Genomic DNA, 20,762 nt, shown 5'->3' with positions numbered 1-20,762 from the left:
TTATTTTTAATTTTTACGTATAATGTTATGTTCTTTAAAAGCAAAGAAGCGATTGCCATACATTACTAACATCTACAGATGCATGAGCAATACATTTATTTTTATTAGATTGTATTAAAAAAGCCTCTTTTATTTCTCTTTTAGAGGCTATCGCTTCTTTCATTATATTTTTGGCGTTATTAAAATTTATTCTGTGCCCTGTGTCCCATGAATACCGACAAATCTTAGATTTGTGAAAATCTACCTTTCTTAAATAACCTTTATGTTCTTTAATTCGAACATTTAAGGGTCTAGATGTTTCACCAATGTAAAATTTATCGCATATCGCATTCACGTGGTATTTTGTATATTACATTTTTTGTTTGTCGTTCTGTATTCATTGGTTTAGTATGTGATAAAATGGATCTAAGTATATTTCGTGTTTTGAAAGATGTTCGCATGTTATATTGTTTTCCTATCCTTTATTGTATTGCTTATGCATCTGTAGATGTTAGTAATGAATAACAATCGCTTCTTTGATTTTAAAGAACTGTAAAGCTTTTTTTTATTCACTATTCTAATAAACAATATGCATTCCTTCGGAAACTCTCTTTTTATTTATCTAGTAATGCTAAAACACTCTATTTGAAAGTCGATTAGAGAAAATAGTATGATTCATTGGCAAGCGATATAAATATTTACGATCAGGTAAAATTGTGATGTAAGGGAGAGCGCCCACTAAAGTGACGTAGCATACGACGTGGCACATACATGGGAATGATATGGCAACAGCGTTGCATGATTTTTCAGGAAGCGCACATATAAGTGATGTGGCATCTAAAACATGTAGCCCTCAGAGGATGAAGATTTGTTAGCAGTTGTAAACCTAATTAATATGAACCAAAATTATCCAAAGCATCGCTATTGGATACACACCTTTTGCAAAAAGAGACAAAGGAATAGTGGATTTAGTATTTTTAAAGAATTGAATATCTATCCTGAAAGATTTCAAGCATTTTATAGAATGAAAAAAGAAACCTTTGATGTGCTAGTTTGATGTAGAAAGTCCTGTTTATTCCTGTTGAAATAATCGGCACGAGTCTGGTTATAAATGCATAGTTTAGTCTCAATCAGTGATACAAAACGTATATTGAAGTCCGGATCGTCCTTCATTTTTGCCAAATTCGAGTAACGTGTTAATAGCACGTGGCGAAAAGTAGAACCAGTTCTAGTTTTGAAGCAGTGGCATGGCATGCTACAACGAAAGATGATACGTTTCTGGCAGCGCTACTTCAATGTGCGCTGACACACTTATTGTCGTTTGTTCAATTCGACGTAACTTTTGCTAGATGCATGTTACTTGTCAGATTACGTGCCACGTCAGATGCTACATCATTTTGGTGGGCGCTATCACTAAGAGGACAGGCTTAGCTTGTCGGCGGCAGGTCAGTAGTAGACGGATCGGCCGGCTGTTGTGTTGTTTTTTGTCACAGAGCTGATATTTGGGGGTTATGAGTCTTTTGACTATAAACGTTGCATGTACAGTAAGGCAAAGGGTCGTTTGACCAGAAGAAAGCTTCTAGTGACGTCTTGCCTTCGAGGTTGGTCTTGAGAGTTTGAGGTCTCCCTTGTCTTCTCGATTGACACGATGCGGCGTTGGGGTAGTGAGGTACCCCAATTAGCCTATTCGATTAGGATGCAAATCTGTTTAGCGGCAGAGTTGCGTCCGGGGGAAGCCCCTGTACTGTTTCAGCTGACACTAGCTAGAAGATATGGAATGTGATATATTGAATAGAATGTCAGTGATGTCAGTGGCTAGGGGGCGGAGTACCCCCGGGTGAGTCTTACTATTTAATTATCAATTTTATCCAGATCAGTAAATGTTTGTTTTGTTATTTTCATATACAATGAGAGAGTACTTGCCAATGACCAACTAAATGGATATTTGAGGTGAATTTGCATTGTGAGACCCGGTTGAGTAAGCCCCAAAAAATAACGATTTTACAAATGTATGCATTATATATTGTATAATTGCAAAAAAATTGTCAAATTAATTTATAAAGACCCTTCACCATAATTTCGAAAATATTTAAAAAAAAATTTATTGGATTATATCATATTTATTGTTATATTCTTAACATACGTAAAAATTAAAAATAATCATACAGAAAGTTTGGGTTTTTTTGGTTTTACCTTATTAAGTAATTGTTATCAGGTAGTAATTGTTAATTTTGACGTTTAACTTGATATAATGTCATTTTAACAGAACGTCGACTGTTTTTGTAGACGTATCTGTTTTAAAAAACTAAAGTGTTCTCGAATAGTTGAATTTAAATATTTTAAATAGTTTTTTTCTTTATTCTTTATATTTTTTTTACTTCCGACGACGGAAAGAGATAATCTTTCCGAAACGTTAAGCTTTTTTTGTTCGTTAGGCAAATTTGTATATCTGTAAACCTAACTTCTGACAAGTAGTTTCCGTTTAGATTAACGCAGCAGTGTTTACAAAAAATAACTATTTTATTTGTAAATTTTCTTCGGCAAAATACCCTTATAGGATTTTTTGGAGAGTTGAAGAAAACTGTTGTAACAAACTTTCATTGTTTTTATTTTTATTCTGATTTACATCATTTCAACGTTTCACTTATTTATAATATTACAGAAATTAACACAGAGCAGTATTCTTTCTCGAAAAAAAAACTGTTTACCATCTCCAAAGAAATATTAATATACGGTAATCGCAAAACATTTTCCGATGCACGTCATCAAGCATATTGCTTGATGACGTGCATTGATATGAATCTCACATGTCTGTACTTATAGAAAATAAATTTGCTATTCTGTTAAAATATTTATCATTACTAGCAGACACTTAAATCCTGTACAGACTCATAACTATAAATATTTCTGTAGTCGATAGAAGAAAGGCTGTCACCATCAGAACCATTTAAGATCATCTGCTACTCGTTCGGAGGATCAGTGGCATTGCAAGTGGCCAAAAAACTGGAAGAAAGAGGTTACAGAGGTACCGTAGTATGCATAGATTCATCGCCAGATTATCTGACGGCTCTATCCAACCTTTTGGAAGTCGGATCCGATGACAAGATTCAAGTGAGCTTGTTGGTGCACCTGATGACTTTACGAATTCCTTTTGAAGTCATATCTCCACATTTAGTAAGTAATACATAGTAATTTACGTAGAATTAGATTCATTTTAAGGAGTTCTTTAAAAAGTTTGAAATATTTTTTCTGTAAAATAAATTGGGAAAAAGTTATTCATGATTTTATAAAAATTTTATGGGATTTCTTATTAGGCTAGTAAGCGAGGATAAAAATAAGGTATCACCACCGAATTCTTGACACCCGCAGCGATTGACGTGAAAGTTTAATAGTGAATATAGATATATGCAAGAAACAAAAGTTACATAGTAGGGATGTGTGATATCACCCTGGGGTGAGTGTTACCTCTTCTAGGGAGTGAAAAATAAATTACCAATTTTAATTACAAAAATCAATAAAGGGATGAATTCTTGAAAATGTTGATTTTTCATCTAAAATCTGCATATTTTTCTGCCATTTTTTATAAATAACAAAAAAAAATGATCATATTATATAATGAATCACATTAAGCAAAAATGAAGCTTTTGGATAACTAAACGATTCATTTTTTGTTCATTACGGTAGGTGTAATAATAGCTGAGTTATCATGCTGTAAAGGTGAAATTTTATTTTTCGAAAACAAAAAATTTCAACCTTTTGCCGTAAAATAATGGCGAAAGAACATATTTTTCGAAGAAAATGAATATGACCGTTTTTAAAGTACTTAAAACACCTTTTAAATGTTTTTTTAAAAGGTCTTTTCAAGTTCGTAGCTTAAAAGCTCGCGGAGTTATGATAAAAATAAGGCTGTACTTAAACTGCCGTTAAACGGTAGCTTACTAAAATGCCGTTAATAGGTATGATGTCGTTGATGAGACGCACTTGACGGTTTTATGAAATATATGAATTTTATAAGGACTAACCAACGCTATCCAGCCCACCAAATAACCAACTTAACCAACGCAACTAACCTTGACACTTGTAAAAAAATATAAAAAACAAATATAAATTAGTAAAAACCAACCAACCCCACCAAATAACCAACTAACGGGGCCAACAGTCACGGGGCCACAGGTGTTCTTGCAAAATGCCTATCGCTAGGCATTACTTTCCGCCGACATCAACGACGTCATAATATCTATTAACGGCATTTTAGTAAGCTACCGTTTAACGGCTGTTTAAGTACATCGTAAAAATAAAATGGTCACCTCATTTTTTCGGAAAAAGATTAACAACAAAACCCATGACTAAAATCATAAAAATAAAAACTATCAATTTGTAGGAAATTACACGAGCTACAAATTAACATCTGTAATTGACAACAGTCTTGAACTCTTTTTACGAGATTTTTAGGTTTTAAGGGCTCAAGGGTGGTCTTCCAACGCAAGTCAAACTAAAACCATAGTATAAGGAAACTAGTAGTTTTACTCCTTGTCAAATCCTTTGTTCTTTTTCTGCCACTTTATATGACCTTGTTCTCGCGTCCCGTGACCACTGGCGTAGCTGTATAGTCGTGGTCTATAACTAAGCAAGGTATAGTTGTGGCACTCGCTATAGTTTCACAGAGATGTATTTAGGAAAATATGAGTTCACAATAAAATAAAATAAAAAAAATGATCATCGAGTAAAAATTTGCTTGAAAACAGAATATGTTCACATTTCCTTTAAGTAACAATTTTTCTGTATCTGAAAATCTTCCGATTGGGAAAAAATGCGGAAAAAAATATAATGACATGTTTTTATATTATTATCTATTTTAAAGATTTTCTACAACTTTTTTTTAATTCAAAACAAGTTTAATTTTAACATTAATGTGCTTGTTTTGTTTGGTTTGGTTGACAAGATTTTCATTGGATAACTAATACATTGAACAACACATTGTACTAAATAATAAAATAACATGTTTAAACTTCAATAATTGCTAATAAACATTACAGAAATTTCAAAAGAGAAAAGAAGCAAGAACAATGAGAAATAGCATCACAACTTTCTCACGTAATAAAAGAATAATTTTTTAGTTTTTAGCACCAAAAGAACCGGGTATTAATGATTTCGAGTCCCTGCTCTTTGATATCTCAAAAGAACCCGGAATTTCCGGTTTTGAACCCTAGGTACCATATTATCAAGAAATTATGTTTTTTTAAACCGAAGTAACCGGAGCTGTTTTTCGGAACCGGTAATTTCTGTACAAACGCCTCAAAGGAACCGGGATTTCCTGCTTTTTCTCGGTACTAGTAAATTTTGGTCAATGATGGTGCAGTTCGTTAAACAGCAAGCAAAGGATGGTTGTCACCATTTTTTGTCAATCCGTCTCTGTGCTGGGACGCAACGCTCGAACCTCACAGGTCGACGGACGGAACTCAACTGAAACGCTCTGCAATCTGCCGATATTCGACAGATTGTAAAAACTAGCAGAAAATATTTGGGAGAGTGCAACTACTCTTATCCTTCTATTATGCTAAAACAACGTAATATCTACGAAATGTGGAGATCTACAGAAAATTGAAAGAGAGCAACGTTGTTAGATATAGATTAGTTTTTGAGATCTGTAAAAAAATTAAAATTAAAAAAAAATCATTATTTTCAATTTTTTTTCAAATGAATTGTTTAGTTATCCCAAAAGCTTCATTTTTGTTTTATATGAGTTTTGCGATAAAACGCTAGGTTTTCGAGTTATTTATAAAATATGGCAGAAAAATATGCAGTTTTTACATGAAAAATTAAATCAACATTTTCAATCCTAAATAACTAGGAAAATAATAATTTTCTGAAAAAATGTTATAGAACATTTTTTGCTTAGAATTCATCCCTTTATTGATTTTTCCAATTAAAATTTGTGATTTATATTTCACCGCAGAGAAAGGGTGGCACTCACCCCCAGGGTGAAAGCACACATCGCTACTATATAACTTTTGTTTCTTGCATATATCTGTAATCCCTATTAAAATTTCACATCAATCGGTGCAGGTGTTCAGAATTCGGACCCTAAAACCCTCGCTTACTGGCCTAATTCCGAAGCTATTTAACTTATGATATTTTTTTTTAATTTAGGAAACGATGCTCAAACTTCCCGACTTTGAAGCCCGAATGGCCCTAGCCGAAAAAATAGGAAGCGACCAAAAAGAAGTATCAGTAGAGAACCTAAAAGTCTTTACAGTCAGTATATACAAACGTTTAAAAGCGTTGTTGACATGGCAGCCCAATATCCAACTAAAATCGAAATTAGTCCTCCTTAAACCGACGCTGACTAGTGTCGTTTTGAAGGATGCGGATTATGGTTTGAGCAAACTGACGGAAACTCCCGTTGAAGTGAGAGAATTCGAGGGGAACCACGTGTCGATTTTGGAAAATCCGGGTTTGGCGAAAGCGATAAACGAAATATTTTGGGGCGAAGAAGTCGATGATTCAGAAGAGAGTAAAGAAGAAGAAGTAACCAAGGAAGAGTAATAATAACTTGTTATAGCTTATAATATATTTGTGGTATTTTTCAAATATTTTAGAATAATAATTTGTACTATATTAAATAAAGAAATTGATAAAATACAAATCAAGCTCTTACTAAAAAAATACCATACATAATTTTTTGTAACCCTAGCTACCTAAATTTTAATTTACCCTGTATAGCCTGATATTTAACAATACCTATTCTATGTTAAATCAAATTAAAATTTGAGCCTAAAAGTTATACCAGGTGAAAGAAAATTAATATGGAATATTGGTAATTTTTAAAAGTAATTTACTCCTTTATTTTAAATGGAATCCCCAGTATATTATTTCGGTGTTTAATAGGGAATTCATACATATAATATCTTCCAAATATTATTAAGGTTGCCTACACCACAAACAAAGGTTTTCCTAGATATTTTAATTTTTATGATTCTGCCGACCTATTATTATAAAAAATCTAGGTGGCTGCAATATTCCTTTTGTTAATTTAACAAAAATTAAAGAATGTAGAGTAAAATACTCAACGGTAATAAAAAGAACACGTTTAAAACATATCTTAATTATTACAGAATTAAAACTACCTAGATATAAGCCTATAACTGTGTGACAAAAATTAACTAGATGAAATAAAATGTTCAAAAAGCTTCCTTTCCTGTTAACTGCATAAAGTGATTCTCTCTTTTCAAAAGATCTTTTCATTTTAAAAAGCATATGTGAAGTTCTACTTCGAAAAGCAGCTACTATTACTTTACTCATCTTCTTAGCACTATCTTTAAAATATCCTCAAAAAAAAATACCAGACTAGATAAAATCAGGAGCATTTAACTATTCTATTAATTTGGTAAATGCACACAGTATAGAATCATGTCAATTCTCCCTGACGTAGGATAAGTTTGCATTTTCGACAAATTTCTAATATTTTTTTTTGTTTTAACTGACACAAAATGGGTTACTAGTTGTTATAGTTGAACTAATTAGACAGCTAAGCTGAAGTTACAAAATGTCAGATATATCACAACCACCGATATTTTACTATAGATCTCCTGATACTAAATCATAAAAATGAAAATATCTAAGAAAATCTATGTTTCAGGGGTAGGTAACCTTAATAGTATTTTGAAGAGACATGAATTCCCCATTGAATATTGGAATAATATACCTGGTGTTCCATTTAAAATAAAATAGTAACTTGGTTTTAGAGGTGACAAATGTGCAATATTAATTTTGTCTCATCCTGTATAACTTTTTGTGTCAAGTTTTAATTTGATTTAAACTACAATAATTATTTTAACTACATATTGCATGATATCGGGTATATTACAATTTAGGTAGCTTTTATTGTAATTTAAAAACTGTTCTTCATTTAGAAAATGTTAAATATGTCAAAGACCTTACAAGTTAGTCATATACTTCTCTAATAAAACTAGCCTTTATTTTTCCCCCAGAATCCTAAAATAAATTAATATATTACAAAAAACACAACTTTGATATGTAACTGTTTTTGCGGTCACCCTGTACAATTCTCTATATTTTTAGAAAGTGCCCCGAATTAACCTACATATGCTCACAAAATTTCATCTCAATACAAACTGTCGTTCTCCTTGGAGCCTCCACGTCGTATAAGAGGCGCTACCCTGTATATACAGGGTGTTAAGTTAGGTTGGGTTATTTCAATTTTATTAATTGTGATTAATAAAATTGCCTTTATCTCATCAAGGAGGCATTAAACAACCTACACAAATTTGATATCTTTGAATAAGAAGACTAAGGAAGGAGCATAATGCTATCCATGTATTCATGCATGGTGGGCGGAAAAGCCACCATAAAAGCTCTCTAGGGTGGGGATCCTTGACAGTTCTGTTTGACGATTCATTTGACACATTTGAATTTGATTTGAAATTTTTTGGATTTGTCAGTCTTTACGGAGCTTATTTTATGTTATTTATTATTTATTCTACTACTGATAGTTGTTGTGAAATAATGGAACAACTTTTCGCTAGTAAGTGACTATATAATATACATACATGTAGTAAACCGATCATTTATGAAATTCACTTAAATAAACTAAATTATATATTTTTCTTGCATTTTAGCTTTTATTTATTTATTACTTGTCAAAGATTAGATGTCAAAGAATTTAGATACGTTAATTTGACTTACCTGCTTCAGTAGCGTATCGGATGTTTGTGTTAATAAATACTTATTCTAACTTATCTATTTTAATTAGAATTATATATTTTTATAACAATTTTAATAACTACCAACATTTATTCACAACGTAAAATAAAACAACAAATTATTGAGTCTACCCCACGTCTACCCTACATCATAGTTTTACATTTTTTAAATAAAATTAGAACGACACTGATAAACCGGAATTTAAGTCGGCCATATTTGAGGCCCATCGCGGTGTACCTAAGATTTTTGATATGCTCCTTCCTTAGTCTTCTTATTCAAAGTTTGATATCAAAAGAAAAAAGCCAGTGGCGCACCTGCTTTTTTTTAAATATTTCAGTGATAACCCATATATGCACTTTTTTAGCAATAAAATATGTAGCACTTATAGTAACTTTTACCTTCAAAATTTCATTCTAATCACTAAAAGTACTTGGAAGAAAATTATAATAAATCGAGAGATTATTAAGACTTTAACACCCTTTAGCTACGAAACAAAGCAGAATCGGACCTACTCGTATTTATGAAGAATAAGTCTTATTTTTATGTGAGGAATCTCTTCACGAGAGATGGCATATGTTTTTTGAAACACCTTGTATAATTTTGCAAAACTGTTTAGGGATATTTAATGTTTATTACCAAACTACTATTTTTACTATTAGCTTAGTGTGTTTACAAGTGAATTTAAACCATAAAAAAAGTTTTTGTAGTAAAATTTCATTCTTTTTTTTCAACTTCAGTAAGCTCAATGCTCGGACGAATTCTATAATTAATAAATCCGCAGGTTAAACTTCCAGTGTATACTTTAGTCTTTAATCCGTCATACCTGACAGGTAAAAACATAATCTGTAGACGTGTCTTTAGTGTGGTTTTGGTTAATTTTTTTTATCAACTACAACTAATTTATAAAAAAATGATAACAAGACTTAATTACACAAATATGTTTACAAACAAATAAACAATGAGAAGCTAGTTTTAGTTTACTCTTTAGTATTCTAAATCACAATATTTAATTATTTATACTTATTATACAGGGTTGTTCACCACATACGACACGGGGTATTGTAGCTAAACGATTAGATTTTTACAAATTTTAAGTTTTGGGTTCGTTGAAGGACTATTAGAGCTACAATTTAGAAATAATTTTACAAGATACAGAGTGTCCCAAATAAGTAAAAAATGCTATAGTTTTATTTTCTGGCCAGTGGCGTATCGTTTTTGGAACGAATTTAATTAGTAAAGTAAAAAGTAAAGCAATAAGTAAAAAAAATGCTATAGTTTATTTTTTTAAATGGAACACCCTGTATATTAGTTCTATTTTAGATTCTAATACTGAAATAAAGGTAATTTTTATTCAGGTTTATCACACCCTAAATCTTACCGTTTTTGAAATAGTTTTCAATTTTGTGAAATTGCAGTAAAAATTTAAGGCTTCATTTCTCCAAGGGTATCAAAGTTTTTTAATACTAAATACTTTACTGAAGTTATTTATTGATCAGTTACAGTGTTGCAATAATAAAAATTATACTACCTTATAGAGTGTCTAAAAATTTTATTTTAAATAATTACTAGCTTTAAAGGGCAATAGACTTGTTTAATTTAAAATGGAACTGCCCTGCATATTTTCAGGAGAATCAAGATGTATAATTTAATTGTCTATCAAATTGTATGATGCCACTTTTTACCTATCCCTTCAAGTTTTTCATAGAAAATGCATTTTCTTTTAATTTTGACTTAAAAAGTCATTTTTTATTTACGTATTTTCCCCTGAGAGAACAAGAGAACTTAGAACTTCCTGTTTAATCTCTGAGAAAAATTACCTACAGCAAAACAGAAATATTCGCTTCGTCCAAATTTAATTAGATGTGTTATAAAACTTATAAATAAATTTTTCTTTTGTTTAGAATAGGAAACATTATTTAGAATTTCCTGTTTAATTTCAAATGATAGTTTAGGTTTTAGTTGTACCTTTTGATATTAAAAAACTTTTCAAAATTAGTAATTAGTAACGATTTAGTTAGACCGCAATCATTTTAGATTGTTTTTAAAGTAACAAATGTAATAAATGTACAGGCTAGTAATATTATCGTTTTTACCAAAATGATAATATTACTAACCCATTTGTATGCAAAAGAAAACTATTTAAATCTTCATAAAGAGTATACCATTAATTAAATATACCACCATTATTTCCAATCCAAATAGTAATTAATTACATACTTAATTATGTTTGAATAAATTATTCTAAATAAATGTGGATTTGAATCAGAAATCAATATAATAATAAGTTATAAAAATGAATGTCTCTGTTGTTACAAATAACATTTGTCAAAAAATGAAATATCATTTTAAATGTGTTACTTTTACCACACTGTAATACACATAAAAATTCAGTTTTTTAGTTTTTGAAAAACGTATTATTAATTAATTTTGCAAACAGCAAATTAATGTAGTTTGAATACTGAATCATATTAATTGGTCCTCTTTAACAAATATTTAAACAGTTTTTTTTATTTTATAATAAAATAAACAAACTATATGGAAGAGGTATTTGTATTGTACGGTGGTAAAAACTTGTCTAAACAAGACCGAAGGGGCAGATATAAGATATAATTAAGCAAGTAAATGTAAAAAAGGTCTGGTAACCAACTTGGTTTATTTGTTGAGCAAAATTCCTTTAAAAATAATCTAAAATGTCCAGTATTCCATGGGTATATTGATAAATGAATATAAAATTACAAGAAAATGCATTTTCAAACTTGAAGCTATAGGTAAAAAATGGTATAATACAATTTTATACACAATTAAATTATGCATCTGATTCTCATAAAATGTACAGGGTGTTCCATTTAAATTAAACAAGTTATTGCTGTTTATAAGCTAGTAATTATTTAAAATAAAATTTTAGACACTCTGTATAAGGTAGCCTAATTTTGATATTGCAACACAATAACTGATCAAAATAAACTGCAGCAAATATTTAGTATTAAAAACATTGATACCCTTGGAGAAATGAAGCCTTAAAATTTTGACTGCAATTTCACAAAATTGAAAATCTTTCAAAAACGGTAAGGTTAAAGTGTAATAAACCTGATCAAATTTCACCTTTATTTTATCGTAGAAACTAAAAACAATAATAATATACAGGGTATTCTGCAAACTAAGTAGATAGGCGCAAATTTGAGATGTGGCAATGTCGCCTTCTCTATCTCAGTTGGTTTTTTACAGTACGTAGTTAACCTCCGATTGTTTGATCGGGTTAAAATGCACAATGTGATATCTGTTCTTACTAAATCTATGATTTATACTTATTATATATGCATGATTCATTAAAACAAACAACCCATATATTTAGCATTTATGAATATGCATTTTACACATAATGCAGTTTCTAGTTATAAATAATAATTTTAATAGTCATGTTATAAATAATTATTTTGTTTATTATTTGTAAAATTCTCTTAGTGTCCATGACTTTCAGAAAACAATTTCTGCTGAATATTCCTGTGGCTAAAACTAAAAAACTAAGGTCCGACCGAACCTGGATTTTTAGTCTCGGCCGAGACCGAGACCGAGACACGATGCAATATTTATTTAATAGTTTATTATATGAAAACACATCTCATAATAATGTAATAAAAACGTTATTTTGAGGCAGAAACGGTTTTATTGGCAGATAATACTAAAAAATTTACTTTTTTTAGTCTACGAGTAGGGGAGAACCGGACAGCCCCGCCCACTTAAGCTTATATAGGTTTTAAAAATGATCCGTGACACTTATCTTTCGATTCAATAGTGTATGCACTTCTTTGGTCCATTGTTTTTCTGAGCATGTGCTAATTCTGACAGAAAAAAAGTGTTTTCATTGAAATTATGCAATTTTTAAAAAAGTCTGCTTTGGACGGGGGTACCCGACAGGGTTGGTAACCCCGCCCACCCGTCTCATCATATCGGGTAACGCCGCTCAAGAGCCTTAATATTAATTCAGAAAGTATAAATAAACACAATCGAACATATTCTGTAACAAATTAATCATTTATGTTTATTATTAAGGTATACTACAAACAAAAATCGCAAATATAGGGCTTGGAACCATCTTGGCCCGTACAATCTTTGTGTGCCCACTTTTTACACAGTCCACATTGGAACCAAAGTTCCGTTTTCCCGAACTCATTGCAGATTATGCACATTGCATCTTCCATAAAGTCTTCCATGTCGTCGGAACTGTTGTCATCGCATATGTTTTCGATAGATACTTCGCTAGAACTAGATTCTTCAAACACTTTCTTTTTAATTTTTTCCACACCTCTTCTTACATGTAATTTAGTCTTCTGCTTCTTGCTTTTAGAATTTTTATTTTTTGTTTTCTTCTTCAACTCTTTTTGTTCCAGATATTCTTTTTCTGTTGTGGCTGTTAATATTTTAGATGTGATTGAGCTTCTAGTTTTTTTTTGTAACTAGGCCTTTATTGTTGGTGTTGACAATTGGTGATAATTCTTTAAATTCAACGTATCTTTTCTGGCCAGAAGCTTCGGAGATACTGATATTTTTAAGCTGATCCGTAGATGCTTTGGAGGTGCTTGCTTCAAAATTAATAACACCGCCCTTGCTGACAATTTGAGGCTGACCTACATCAGTTATTAGATTGGTTCTAGAAACAGTTGCTGGGAGAAAATCATCTTCGCTAAATATCGATGGGTTATAAGGCCAAATTCCACTAACTTGAAATCCTTTTTGGGCTTTTTCTATTCTCGCGATCTTTACAAATGCCTTATTAAATATTTCTGCCACATCATATGGGGTAATCTTTTGGTGGGGATTTTGTCTCATAAAAGTGGAGCACTCGTTTGAATATGATTTTTTTAAAGGACCGTAAACAGAGAGATCCAAAGGTTGAAGCTTGTGGCTCGTGTGAGGTGGGAAAGATAATACAGTAATACCATTTGCACGACAGAAGAAGACAATCAATAGAACAAGCAGTATGCAGCTTAAAATGATGGAGCAACTCAACAAACAACCCCTCTGTTATCCATCCTTTCGAAGAACAGGTGTATTTTGCACCAACTGGGCCATTTCTTTTTAGCTGATCTGACATCCTTTCCCTAGGATATATGAACATAGGTGGAATAAAAGAACCTAATGCACTGATACAGCCACATACAGTAATATTCCGCCCACGTTCATAGCTAACCGCTTTCCCAAGTTGTTTGGTGCCTTTTGGGCCAATCACTTTGGTCGGAGCTTGTACGGTGGTAATACCCGTCTCGTCCATGTTATAGATCCGATGAGGTCCAAATTGAAGCTTTTCAAGTGTACTGCCAAGATTCTTGTAGAATAACGCAACACTTTCTTGATTAAATCCAGAAATTCTGCCTAAGCTTGTTGCCTCCGGTTTTCTAAGACTAATGTGTGGATTTCTCTTCATAAAGGCACCAAACCAGTCTTTTCTCGCCATTCTTTTAGTTGTATTAAAACGGTGGGTGATCGAGTTTGACTCGGCGTATTCAAATATAAGTTTTCTTAAGTCGGTTGGGGTCAGCCCGTAAAACATTTTTGCCAAATATATGCAATGTTGCACTATTTCACTCTCCTGGTCATTAGTAAAAATTGGTTTATAGCGACCCAGCTTAGGTTTAGACAAATCATTAGATTTTAAACGGTCCTTTAATGTGGAGAATGGTATCCCTAAAACCAGAATTAATTATATTAATAAAAATTCCCTGACCCTTGTAAAAAATTATTACCAAAAATTCTAGCGCTTTGTCTTATTCCCATTCCTTCCACAACAGCATGTTTAGCCCGTTCTAAATCTTCAACAGTCCATGAGCCCCTATTTGTTTGTCTTTGTCTAAAATGTGGCATCTAATATATAAAATATACAAATATATTATTAAAAACAAGAGAAGAAAACCGATTCGGGTAGCCCCGCTCATTCTGGGCGGGCATACCCGATTTTTCTATTTTTCATAAAGTATTTTTTATTAAAAAAAGATAGCACAAATATGAAACAAATGATATCTAACAATAAACCATGATTAATTATCTTCACTTTGGTTATATAAACATATCTATTTAATAAAAATTTGGTTCACTTACGGTGTTCTGAAAATTACACATAACCTATACCGGCCTACCACTCTGAACGTTTTCAGTGGAGTGACCAGGACTGACCGCGAAAAGTTGAAATAATGGCGCGTTTGTCCCGCAAATCTTTCTTTTGCCTTAATATGCGCACTTGACGATAGATGCCGCTAGGAATACAGGAGTCGTTAGGATAAAAACACAATGGGCGGGGTTACCCCTTGAGCGGGGCTACCCGGTTCTCCCCTATGTTATAGGCTAAAAAAGTTACTTTTCAGCATTGCACCCTTTCAAATTGTGCAGTGTTCATCATATAGAAAATAATATGAAAATAATTGTTTGACATAGACGCATGTTGGTCGTACAGACTAGAAATTTATTAGCTGCTGTTTTCAGAACTCTGTATGGAGATGAATAATTACGAAAATAATTTTACTTATTAGTAAGATATACGAGTAATTCATATAAAAACACAATTCTGTTAAATTTATAAAACTTACATTAATAAGACACTAACATCAAACATTTCGTGCATTGTTTACGCTTCGAAATACGAAGGCGATTCTTCGGCCGTCCAGGAAACCCCTGTCGCGATTCGATTAGTTCATATATGGATCAAATCCATTCTTTTTTTTCGACTTCGACTAGTATTTCATTCATCCACGCATCGATAGGTGGAGTGGTAGCTCAAAAATAAGCTAATTTGGCAATCGTGAACTGTCTCGGCCTTTTTATGCCGAGAACGAGACCCAGATCTCGGCCTGATTTTTAGCCGAGAATGACTGTAACCGAGACCGAGATCTCGGTCGGGCCTTATAAAAAACAGAGTGATTTAAGGCTGGTCGTACAGTGGAAGCGTAAACACACGGGAACGTCGGTCTTTGCACGACTGATCCAAACTCAAACTACATATTTTCAATGCAAATGCTCTCACAGTTGCTGCAGGTTGGTTCGCGCATATACTTGCATACTTTTACGACATATACAAACAGATCCCGTCTTGTTCGGATATTTGCTTGTTCGTACTTTACCTGACGGGTTTCTCTTGAAAATAAAAATGAATTGGTACATGAGCGCAAATATTTATGGGACATCGCAATGACTCGATATTGAAAATCACCAAATTCGTTCCTTTTTTTAGTATCTCATTCACCCATATCCTCCTTCTTTTTTTGCAAAGGGTTAGTCGTCGAAAGAAGGTATTTTGTCGAAAATATAAATCCCGAACCGACATTTCTACTGTTCCTGCAACTGATGCTCGTAACTTTGCGATCTCAGTAATTTTGTGAACAAAAAAACATATTATAGCTTCTATCGCTGGAAGACTTAAAAAATTACGCTTTTAATGAAGCCGTGTTCAACTGTGGTTTCCATTTAAAAAAAAATATATGTTTGTGTCATATGTTAAAAATGACAGACTATTGAAAAAAAACGGAGAATACAACTTCATTAAGGATGCGAATATCTACAACTTATATCTGAAAACTTTTTGTCTATAATGGGTTATATTGGAATTAGGGAACATTTTTAAAATAGCCGCAATTTGTTTTTTTAAATATCTAGTAAGCCATAATTTTTTTCAAAAATCTGAAAGACGCATATTTTTGACCTCACAAAACTGCAATTCTTTCCCCATTTACCAGACACTCTATCTCATTGACAATACAGTCTCATTGAGGACATAATTATCTACAACTTTTATCTGATTAACGTTTTGTCTAAAATGCATTATAATGGAATTAGGAAGCATTTTTCAAATAGCCGAAATTTGTTTTTTTTCGGAATGCCTAGTAAACTGTAAATATTTTCAAAAAATCCGGAAGGCGCATATGTTTGTCCTCACAAAACTGCAATTCTTTCCCTATTTAACCCAATCTCTAGCTCCAGTAGTTTCCGAGATACCCATAGAGAACATCGTAGAAAACTCACCCTGTATGTTACCGGTACAATATAAAATTAAGTCATTCTGTATAATACCTAGGTATTCTATAAAATGACTACGACTTCAGGCAATGTATGTATATTTAAATGTTATAATACAATAATAATTATATGTTTAAATGTTATTATACCCTTTACCCAGACATTTTATGAAATACCTGGGTATTCCATAGAATATCTATACAGGGTGTTTCAAAAAACATATGCCATCTCTCGTGGGGAGATTCCTCAAGTAAAAATAAGATTTATTTTTCATATCAACATAGGTCCGATTCTGCTTTGTTTTGTAGCTACAGGGTGTTAGCCTTAATATTTTTTCAATTTATTACAATTTCCTTTCAAGTACTTTTAGCGTTTCGAATAAAATTTTGAAGGGAAAACTTACTATAAATGCGACATATTTTAAAGCTAAAAAAGTCTCGACATATTCACCAGGGACGTGCATATGGTGTTATCACTGGAATATTTTTCTAAAAAAAGCATGTACGCCACTGACTTTTTTTCTCTTGTTAGCGAAATAGTGTAAGCAGTTTAATGCCGATTAAAATTCTCCTTGATGAGATAAACGTAATTTTATTAATTTGCTTTGATCCGGGTCTAACAACAGCAACCTTTAAAAAAAATGTAATATTATTAACTTGCATAAGTTTCAAATAAGTACCTACTCGTTGATTCCTCATAAAAAATATGAAAAAAGGTTCCTATAAATATGTGTATCGAAATGCATAGTTTTGAGTTACAGGAAACTTTTTAAAATTAGTTTTTTTGTAATTATTTTAAATATCATTATCTTTTTATTTGAAATTGCTGTATGGTGGACTAATAATAATATTTAATAATAAATTAAGGTAAAATATATAATTTATTTATTTTATTTTTATTCTAATTTTATTAATTTTGATCAATAAAATTACGTTTAGCACATCAAGGAGGCCGAATTCGACAAAATATCAAAAGATAATTTAAAAAATTGGAGGGATAATTAAAAAATTGGCATTAAACGGCCTACACAATTTTGATATCAAAAGAAAAAAGTCAGTGGCGCACATGTTTTTTTTTGAAAAATATTCCAGTGATAACCCATATGCACGGCCCCGATGAATTTATCGACTTTTTAACATTAAAATATGTAGCACTTATAGTAACTTTTACCCTTACAATTTCATTCGAACACTAAAAGTACGAAGAAAATTTTAATAAATCGAAATATTATTAAGACTTTAACACCCTGTAGCTACAAAACAAAGCAGAATCGGATATATGTTGATATGAAAAATAAATCTTATTTTTACGTGAGGAATCTCCCCACGAGAGATGGCACGTTTTTTGAAATACCTTGTATAATATTAGGAAAGGTATGAGATAAAAAATAATAAAAGTATTAGTCAAACTGTTCCTTGAATTACTTATAGAAAATAACAGAATGTATGTGTTTTTGTAATTCGCACGTATCCGCATCCATTGTGAGGGAAGCCTAAAGCTGCATCTACATTGATCGCGAGCAGGCCGAACGAACAGGTGAAATACGAAAAACATGGCAAACAGTCGGAGCGAGATGTTCGCGGTGCTCCACGTGCTTGCGATCTCATAAAATGCCTGTTTTGACTGTTTGGCTCTGTCGCGGTACATCAAAAAGACGTGAAAGAGACGATTCGGAGCCATGCGAGCATACGTTACGGCGCAGCGGTTCAAAGCGCTCGAGCTGTTTCCGTTGTTTGTTAAGTTTTTAGTGTCATTCATAGGATTCGGTATTTACTGCAGTATGATGATTTTTCTTATTTTATTTTGTTCAAAATTACAAATATTTGTGTTTTGTTCCTGGATTAATAATATTAAATATACCTTTAATAAAATATAAATCTATATTTATATTGCCTACTTATCTTAATCTGATCTTTGAGAACTTTATTTATAGTTTGGCATACGCCTGTTATTATTTTTGAAATGCCTTGCTTGGAAACATTGAATAAATAGCCCAAACTGGTATGTGAGTATCTAGTTGCAAAGAATCCTAATCTTATGGCCAATCTTTATTTAACTCTTTCTTTAACCTTAATACACTTCCTAAAAGTTGTATCTTTCCTTTCTATACGGGGCCAACTAAGTTAATAAGTCTTTCAAAATCAGTAGCGGACATGCGATACAAAATATTAAAACATTCTCTCTGTTTGTAAATCGCGTAGATGTTTACTTTCACTGTGCTTGGATCTACTTTTGAAATTATTAGACATCCAACACCGCCTTTTTTTCTCTTTGTCTCCTTCGTTTTGCAATAATGATCGCACTAGCAGCCGCTATTGAAAATACTTCATCATCCATGTCCGAACAGCCTGAACGCAAGCACTAAACCGTATTCAAATTCAAAATGCACCAGTATAAACAAATGCACAGTGCGTGATCAGCACGTGTCAGGTGAGAGCCAGCGACGAAATCTACCCTGATTGGCCGGCCAGCCATAGAGCCGTTGAGGTAGGCGGTTGAGATTTTTTACAGGGTCGGCTTGCATAGCGCGTTAAGGAATACTCTTTGATAAAATAAAATTTGATAAAATATTTTTTTTTCAAAAAAAATGTCGTTAGACTTTAAAACGGATAATACAGCAGGCTACGAAAGTAAGTTAGAACTAAGTGCTTTTTTAGTAAACAAAAATGTATTAAATTATGTAAAATGTTTACATCATTGCATTTTTTTGCAAATAGTATTATAGAAACAGATACCTATGTATACCGATATTCAGATATTGCTGTCAATAATGGCAATAAAAAAAAATCAGTAGTCCCAAATAAAAAGATAATTATTTTAAAGGACAAATTAAGCCCTTTTAAAAAACACCAAGTTTGTTAAAATCGGTCGTGCCAAAGAATGATTATTGGGAAAACTGGAAATCGTCCGATTTTCACCAAAATTGGTATACACCCTATTTTAAAGTCGTAGATTACGAATTTGAACTTTTTTTCCTGGCGGTCTCTTACCGTTTTTCAGAAAAACGGAAAATAGTCTCAACATAGAATTTTTCTTAATTTCTCATATTTTTAAGGTTTTCTAGCACATATTTTGTTAGGTATTCGATAAACAATGAGGTTTTTGCTATTTTCTGTTACTTTTTTAACCAATTCTATGCATCATAGATATATTATATGCTCCGCATAGAAGTTGAAAGCAATGCAATCAAAACTCTTTCGCGTAACTTTGTGGATATAGGTATATTTAACTATTGTCAGATCACATAATAGGTAATTTATTTAAAATCCCTAATCACCCGAAAAAATACAAGATATGGCAACGTTGTAAAATTTCAAATTTCTAGATTAGGTCTAGAATATATTTATCTCTCTCATTACATAGGAGAGAGAAAGAAGAATATGAAATGTCGAACTTCCATCTGGTCTCAATTTTATTATTTTGTTAAGAAAAGTGGAAATAAAATTTTGGATATTTTTTTATCCTCAATCAAGTGTGGCTTTTAGATAAACTATGATATAATGAAAATATAATGAAATTATTACTTTATAGACCTAAATAAAGAAGAATTCAATGTTGAAATTATTTTCCGTTTTTCTAAAAAACGGTAAGAGGTCGCTGGTTGGTTCAGATTCGACAACAAACAATCTACGACCTCAAAATAGAGTGTATACCAATTTTGGTGAAAATCGGACGATTTCCAGTTTTCCCAATAATTACCCAATTAAATAATATAAATTTTCATCATAAAATATAAGCAATAGTAAAAAAAATCATAAAAATATACATAATAATTTTATGATTTGAAATATCCGACCTTAGTGCGGTCCTGGTTATATTACTACAGCGTTCCTGTTCACGTGCTTGCCGCATGTCACTGTTTACGTTAGGTGCACCTTGGGGTTGAATTTACTATACATTGCAATGTGGACGCCGTTGCTTGCGAGCCGAAAGATCTTGAGAGAAACAGGAAGAAACACGACAAACAGGAAGCGCAAGCAACGCAAGCAACGCAAGCACAATCAGAAGCAAGAGCGCGAGCAGGATCACGAGCAACGTGGACGCACCTTAATAATAAA

The 20,762-nt window shown here is 32.1% G+C and overlaps 1 protein-coding gene across 2 annotated transcripts in view; it reads left to right on the top strand.

Moving 5' to 3' along the window:
• LOC115876924 (fatty acid synthase-like) overlaps positions 1–6,625 on the top strand; it is an 86,272-nt gene extending 79,647 nt beyond the window's left edge. For both annotated transcript variants that reach the window (XM_030892972.1, XM_030892973.1), the window contains exons 29-30: positions 2,893–3,153; positions 6,130–6,625. In XM_030892972.1, coding sequence (XP_030748832.1) covers positions 2,893–3,153; positions 6,130–6,525 — 657 coding nt within the window. In that variant the 3' untranslated portion in view covers positions 6,526–6,625. The remainder of the gene's footprint in view (positions 1–2,892; positions 3,154–6,129) is intronic.
• The last annotated feature ends 14,137 nt before the right edge of the window (positions 6,626–20,762 follow it).

The sequence above is a fragment of the Sitophilus oryzae genome, unplaced genomic scaffold, assembly GCF_002938485.1.
Source record: "Sitophilus oryzae breed Bouriz unplaced genomic scaffold, Soryzae_2.0 scaffold_1440_pilon_pilon, whole genome shotgun sequence".
Classification (NCBI taxonomy): Eukaryota; Metazoa; Arthropoda; class Insecta; order Coleoptera; family Curculionidae; genus Sitophilus; species Sitophilus oryzae.
Note: the sequence above shows the minus strand (reverse complement) of the source record. Positions and strands in the feature narration are given on the sequence as shown.